The 7,585-nt window shown below is 48.2% G+C and overlaps 1 protein-coding gene across 1 annotated transcript; it reads left to right on the top strand.

Annotated features, from left to right (window-relative positions):
* The first annotated feature begins 319 nt into the window (after nt 1–319).
* On the top strand, nt 320–6,042 carry LOC127293725 (transcription factor PIF1). Its single transcript, XM_051323366.2, has 8 exons — nt 320–707; nt 1,538–1,662; nt 1,775–2,525; nt 2,603–2,704; nt 2,815–2,880; nt 2,978–3,259; nt 3,365–3,500; nt 5,809–6,042. The coding sequence occupies exons 2-7, from the start codon at nt 1,607–1,609 to the stop codon at nt 3,497–3,499; spliced, it is 1,392 nt and encodes a 463-aa protein (XP_051179326.1). The 5' UTR covers nt 320–707; nt 1,538–1,606; the 3' UTR covers nt 3,500; nt 5,809–6,042.
* Nucleotides 6,043–7,585: the final 1,543 nt, after the last annotated feature.

Raw genomic sequence — 7,585 nt, 5'->3', positions numbered from 1 at the left:
ATGGATGAAAGCTTAAATCCGAACGAAAAAGGAACTAGAAGCACGATTGAACTGTTTTTCTCTATGCCAATGAAAAAAAGGATTTCTGGAGCCCTGTCCCGAGGAGACGGCTTACTAGAGATGCTCTTACGGTCGTGGTTACCCGACACACCCAGCCACCCAGGAGGCCCCTGGCCCCGTTTCACGCGCGACCTGCGAGGTTACCCTCGAAATGGCAAAATCCGATGCGTGGCCCCGTCCTGGACGATGCACAAAACGGCATATATGCGCGCTCGCTCTCCCCTTCCCGATGCAGCAGGTGCAAGGTGTACTCACGTCTGCTCCTCCTCTATCTAGCTAATCATTCCCCTGTCCGCTCCGGACCCCTCTCCCGGCCTGTCTCTCTCCTTCTCCTCTACATCCATCTCCCTCTCCCTCCTTCTCTTCTATCCCTTTCTCTCCCCATCTCTGTCTCTGGGAATCCAGTTCAATTCACCCACAATGCTGCGCGGCTGCTTAAAACCCACTATTGGTGCCAACCCAATGTTCCCCTGCTACTACTACTTGCCCTTGCCCGCTCTTCTTCTTCCTCCTCCCAACTAGCTCTGCTCAGCTAAGCTGCATCCTCTGCTCTCTAGCTAGTCTCCACAGTAGAGAGAGCTGGGGACCTGCGAGTGTTGTCCTCAACAAGCTTCCGGGAGGGAGGACCGTATCTTGCAGCTAGATCGGTTAGTTCTTCTTGCTTAATTGATTCTGTTCCCCCCCTTTGTATTCTCTGTGTGTTTTTTAGCTAATGCATGCTTCTTTAAAAAACTCTTTCCAAATCTGATGTGGATTTTGCCATATCCAATGATTTCAACAGGATAATCCTAGTCTTACTGCTGAGCAAAGCTTCTTAAACTAGTAGTAGCACCTTCCGAACAAAAAAGTGTTTTTTATACTACGATATCTACTTAGTCTTCTGTACTTGATTGATTAGTCGATTAAAGAACAAGTAAAGGGAAACCTTTTCACTGTTCCATTATCTGCTCAATAGTTTAGTTGCTAGCTGCTCTTCTGCTTGTGCTCCCTCTCTGCAGGTTTACATGACCGGTAGGTTTCAGGGCGCATCCCTTGCTCCCCATGCTGCATCTACCTTCCCTTTTCCCATCATTGGTCTTCCTCTTTTCCTCTACGTGTTGCTTGCGCTGCATAACCCAGTTGCCCTGTCTTTTCATATTGGTTTCTTATTGTCAAATTTCATATCTGGGATTTCTGGAACATTATTATTTTCTTGGTTAATTTGCCGTATCTGGTGAAGTGGTGCTGCTCTATCGCACATGCCCTGCTGGCTGCTTTCCTTCGTCTGAAGCCAAATCAGGCTGTGTTCCAGGATCCTAGGCAGGAGACATCATTTGTTTATGCTGCAATCTGTTATCGTTATCAGTCAGATTAAAAAAGAAAATCCATGACGCATACTACAGTCTACAGATGAAGCACAGTTTCTCAGTCCTGATCCTTATTTATTCCTGCACCGGATTCTGTGATGTCATTCTTGCCGTTTCCTCTGCTTCTGCAGCCTGCCCTCTGCGACTGAAGCTCGTCATCAGTCCATAGCTGGTAGCTGCTGCGATCGACGATCTGAGCCATGAACCAATTCGTGCCTGATTGGGGGAACATGGGAGACGCCTCCAGGCCACTCGGGTTCGCGCTCGATCTCTTGATACATTGAGATTTGTGATCTGCTGATGTGTGACTTGCCTCACCTCACTAACGGCTGATGTTGTTTTCTTGCATGGTGTGTCTCTTGCTGCAGGGAGGACGATGACCTCATGGAGCTGCTCTGGTGCAACGGCCACGTCGTCATGCAGAGCCAGGGCCACAGGAAGCTGCCGCCGAGGCCCGAGAAGCCTGCGCCTGCGCCGCCGGTGCAGGAAGACGATCCTGGTCTGTGGTTCCCGTTCGCGCTCGCCGACTCGCTGGACAAGGACATCTTCTCGGACCTCTTCTGCGACGTACCACCACCGGGGGCGGCCGACAAGGCGAGCAGGGAAGTGGACTGCAAGCCGAGCGAGCTGATGCCGCCGCCCAAGTCCACGCACGTGTCCGGCTCCCAGAGGCAGCAGTCGATGAGCATGAGCCTGGCGGACAACGCCGGCGAGCTGTCGGACCTCGTGCAGGCCCGGGCCGGGAAGGCGGCGGCGGTGGATGAGGGCGCCTCGTCGACGCTGAGCGCGATCGGGGCGAGCTTCTGCGGGAGCAACCAGGTGCAGGTGCAGCGTGGCGCGGCGAGCGAGCAGGGCCGCGCCGGCACCACCGCCTACGGCGGCGGCAGCGCCATGCCGTCGGCGATGGGGAGCGGAAATGCAAACGCCATAGGCCGGGGCCACGAGGCCACCGCCGCCTCCTCGTCGGGGCGGTCCAACTACTACTGCTTCGGCGGCGCCACAACCACGACAACCACGACGACGACCACCACCGGCACCGAGCCGACGAGCACCAGCAACCTGAGCAGCAAGCGCAAGCGCGGGCTCGACACAGACTACTCCACCGAGAGCCCCAGCGAGGTAAGCCTGTCCTTTAACGCATTAGTTATTTGTACGTGCTTCATTATAGTTGTTCTGACGCCGACGCAATGAAGCAGGACGCCGAGTCGGAGTCGGCCGCCCTTGAGCGCAAGCCGCCGCAGAAGCTCGCGACGGTGCGGCGGAGCCGCGCTGCCGAAGTGCACAACCTCTCCGAGCGGGTGCGTCGCGTCGCCTAATTCTTCTCGTCTCGAATTAATCTCCCCTTGGTCAACACTCTAACCTGACTGACGCCGTTGCTGTTTTTCTGACGATTATCGGCTGGCTGCAGAGGAGACGAGACAGGATCAACGAGAAGATGCGAGCCCTGCAGGAGCTCATACCCCACTGCAACAAGGTGCCAGTCCTGCAAAGACACCAACTGATCCAGTACAGGTCATCTAGTACGTAGTAGCTAACTGATCTGCTTGTTTTTCATGGCCATGGATGATCAGACTGACAAGGCGTCGATGCTGGACGAGGCGATCGAGTACCTGAAGACGCTGCAGATGCAGGTGCAGATGATGTGGATGGGCGGCGGGATGGCGGCGCCGCCGGTGATGTTCCCGGGCATGCACCAGTACCTCCCCCAAATGGGGGCGCGGATGCCCTTCATGCCGCCGCAGCGGGTGGTGCCCGGCGCGCAGCCGGGCCACCGCATGCCGGAGCACTACGCGCACTTCCTCGGCGCCGTCAACCACCTGCAGCCGCCGCTGACGTCCCACCACCACCACCAGGTTCGTTCCGTCCGTCCCAGCAGCAACCGGCCGCCAAAATCATTTTCGAAACTCCCGCCGTTTTTAGTTCTTGGCTGAGATCGATCGATGTTTCGGCTTGGGCAGCATTACGCGCAGGGGCTGGGCTACTACCCGCTAGGGGCGAAGGCCATGCAGCAGAATCCGGCGCTAAACCACGGGCCGAACGGCAGCGGTGGCGCCATGCCCGCCGCCAACGCGACGCATCCGAACAAAAGATGAGGTAATTTGATATTCGCATTTGATATGCATACTTCTCCCATTGTTGGCACGTCGCGTTGGGAAGGTGCTAGAAGTTTTTCTCTACGGAAAGAGACTGTGTCAAGTGTCAACTCGGATAACTCTCTGTTGAACTAAGCGTGGACAAGTACGGAACCCCGCTTGCTTCCGACGGATGGAAGCTAGTACGACTGAGTCCGCAGTTGACACTGCGGTTGATTATGATAGGCTTGTTCTGTTCAGTGTTTTAGTCAAATTTCGATGTTTGCTAGTAGTTGGTTGTTTTGTGTGAACAGCATAATACTCCTCCGTTTCATAGATATAAAGTGTATAGTATTTTGCGAAAAGTCTCCAAAATATGATCAAGGTATATTGTGTGTGGATTTTTTGTAGGGTTTTGTTTGTGTTTCCTTATATTTTGAAAATACCTCTATGTTATCATGTCAATTATCCAGGATCAGTTGGGCCAAAATCTTGTGTAGTTTTCTCTTCATATGTGTTTCTTAATTTATATGCCAAAAACTATACCCAATATAATTAGGAATAGAGGGAGTATGGAATTAAAATTCTGTGGGTGCTGATGAAGATTAAACAACTTAAGCGTGACACGCTTCAGCACTCACAAAAAAAAATATCTCACAAAACGAAACATTTTGCTCTGAGACATTCGGGGCCTCAACACCCTCAACCTTCTCTTCGAGGCTCCTTACGTTCATGGGCGGACCTAGTGGCCCTTCGGCCCAGGTTGGCCGCCCAGGCTTGCCGAAGGTCATTTGATATGACTATTTTGTCCAAAAATGGTAAGCGTAAACATGTTTGTTCAGGCTTCAAGCAATTTCTAGGTCTGCCACTGCTCACTCCTTTTATTGCTTCTCTTCCCTCCCTTCCGCCTTCCCTCGCACAGTCGCCTCACATATTGCTCTCTAGCCCACTTTCGGACTCCCTACAAACGAATTTGCCAGCAGACCGTTTTTACTCTATGTTATCCTCTGACGTTGGGAAACTCATTATACGTAGCACCACCAACGTGCTACCCCCCTCTTGCTTCAAGCTTATTGTCCTTTTTTTCCTCCTCCTTCATTCCTCTTCCGGACTCTCATCCAGAAATGTCCTTGTCCCGTGTACGTAGGTCTCGTGCATGATCTCAACCTTTTCTTTACCATATCAGTCCTATTTAGAATCCTTAAAACTAATAAAACGAAGTGAAACCCGGCAACACGAATCTCAGAGCACGAGTTGAGTGAAATCAACAGAGGAAACATGCACAAGACATCACATTGCACCAAACATTTGCCGGTCCCACCTGTCACATGCTTTGTTCGGTGCAATGAGCTGTTAAAGCTTCATTCCAAACGTTTGGAAAGATGACCTTTTAAAAAAGATTAAAAATACGTATATGATTTTGACTCTGCCTCCTCATAAATAATGGAAAGGGATATATTTGTGGACAAGGAAAAAAGAGAGGGAAAGGGAGACCAACTGAGAAAAAAGAAACTTGCCTCCTTTTTAAAATATAATATATATGGAAGTTTGACTTTTGGGACTGCCAAAAGTTAGTACCCTTTCAGGTTTCAATTACTAGTTTGCTTCCATATCATTGGTGGGGGCTAGCTAGAAACTTACGGCTGAACTATCTTTGTACAAAAAATCTAGATCTAAAAGTTATAAACTCGAGGTAACAATAGGATTTCTTAAGAACTTTTGTATGTGCCTGCGTGACTGTTTAACATGCGGCCCGAGTAAGTTGAAAAAAAAAAGTCTCCGTCAGCTTAACATACTTCTTCCATTTAGATACTCCTGTGTCCTGTCACTAACTAAACTAGGCCATATATACCTCATCAGCATGCATATGTTCTAGTGTTACCATCATATGAAAACTACATCTCAACTGTGAATTATCTGCTGTTTCCGCAAATTGTTCTCTTTGCCAACAAAATCCCTCTTAACTGAACAAATATCTGAAAACAAGATAAGCTTCGGTGTTTGGTGCGAGAATCCGTCATTTTCGGACAATTTTCCCATATGCCAAGAATTAGGTTTCTATGGCCAATTCATGTACGTACATGCAGCTAACCTAGCCATGTCAATGGTTTGTAGTTCCGATCTCAATTTGTCGACATCAGGATACTTTTCAATGGTTGTACTACGTACATATCTCTTATGTCTTCATCTGTACATATATACAGTACATTTTTTTGGCGGAAACAAGTAGAAGCAACCACTGGTCAATGAAAGAGAAAACGAGTTCTACCTGCCGATAATCTGTCCATGGTTTCTGGCATTATACTATTTTTCTTATCATATTTTGACAGGGCAATTACCAAAAACGTTAAAGACAAGAAAATATACATGGCTGCACACTGATCCAGCAAGAAGTATGGCAATAAAAAAAAAGGAGCTGCCGGCTGCGGCTTCACAGCATGCAGGGTGGAGCAGAGGAAACGCTGATGGAAATCAAGCGGCCGGCATCTTTCTTCACTTTCTGCCTGTTTTTGGAGCTGTATCTCGTGCCGGAAAATTCTAGCAGATCCTTAGGCTCTCTAGCTAACTGGTTGTATTGTCAATATAACCTTTTGGATTTTGTTCAGATGATACCTGGGATTGTTGTCTACGAATTGGGCATACACACCCCTTCTCTTACTAATATCAAATTCACTTTTATTTTGTTTCAGCTAAGAGCTGAATACAAATTAGATTTCACACTTGTATTTACCTAGAAAGGAAGCTGTCAAGGTTGAAGATCTCTGGTAGCTAATTAACACCTAAGTAATTGTAAATTGTGCACTTGTATGTTTCTTTAGGCACAATAAAAGCACTTGAGAAGAAAAATTGAATGAAGAATGTTGTTCATGTACAACTTACTCTTCATGATCTTCCAGTTTGCATCATTCTCTATTAAGAATGGATCTGGGATTAAGTTTTGGGAGTACAAATGGTTAGGTAACCATGCTCTGAGAATAATATCAGCCTTTATATTATAGTATGTGTCATAAGGGTGATACCTTAGCTAAGGTTATGGAATCTAACCCACCCAGTGTGACGTTCAGCAGAGATCTTGTCGGGCCCATCTAACAGCATGGAATGAAATGCTACATCGGCTGGCTTTCGTCCAACTTTCACACGGCCGCTGGTGCACCAATGCGCGTTGTGGGAACCAGCCGGTAGTAACGCGTTACCGCCAGCGCACATCCTGGCCCGTCGACAGTAACTCGAGTTATTGCCGGCGCACCTCCTGGTCCACCGGCAGTAACTCGACTAGTGCACCGGCGGTATATTTTTCAAAATTCAAAAAAAGACGAATCTAGATCTAGATCTCGTCGTGATGTGTTCTTCACGTTCGTCATAGTGACTAGCAAGGGTTTAGGAGGTTGGTCACCGGACGGGAGGTAGCCAGCGAGCTTGATGAGGTGGTTTCCGTTGAGGTTGAGGAGGTGGTCGCCGGAAGGGGGTCCCGGCGAGGTTAAGGAGGTGGTCACCGGAGGAAGCTCGACGGCTTGGGAAGTACTAGCCGGATGGAGGTCACCGGATTGAGGAGTTGCGGGTTGAGAAGGAGGAGGAGGAGAAGGGAAAGAGGAGGAGAAGGGAAAGAGGAGGAGGAGGAGGAGGAGGAGGAGAGAAAGTGAGAAAACCCAAGAGGCTGACAGGCTGGTTTTGCATATATAGCAAAGGTTACCGCCGGCGCACCAATATGTTGGTGTGCTGGGAGTAATTTTTTATCTTTCATCAAAATCTACAAGCCAAAAAAAGTCCAGTTTCTGTTTTAAATTTGAAGAATCTAAAATTCTGTTTCTTTATCTATTTGCCTAAGCTGGTTACATGCATATAAAAACTTAATCATATCCCACTTGAACATTGGATATTAGAACAAAAAGAAACCGAATTAGAGCCCAATTATTATTTAACACAAACTAATTAATAACTCTGAAAATCAGGGTTATTACATATTTTCAAAGAAATCGATTGTTCTCGTTCATTAGGTTATCATACATAGATTTCACAAAAACACCAAAAACACCAGAAGTATTCAACCTCCATCTAAGTATATCTGGCTCTTGACATAAATTGATCATCATCAAACTTCGGACTAAA

This window comes from Lolium perenne, chromosome 4 (assembly GCF_019359855.2).
Source record: "Lolium perenne isolate Kyuss_39 chromosome 4, Kyuss_2.0, whole genome shotgun sequence".
Classification (NCBI taxonomy): Eukaryota; Viridiplantae; Streptophyta; class Magnoliopsida; order Poales; family Poaceae; genus Lolium; species Lolium perenne.
Note: the sequence above shows the minus strand (reverse complement) of the source record. Positions and strands in the feature narration are given on the sequence as shown.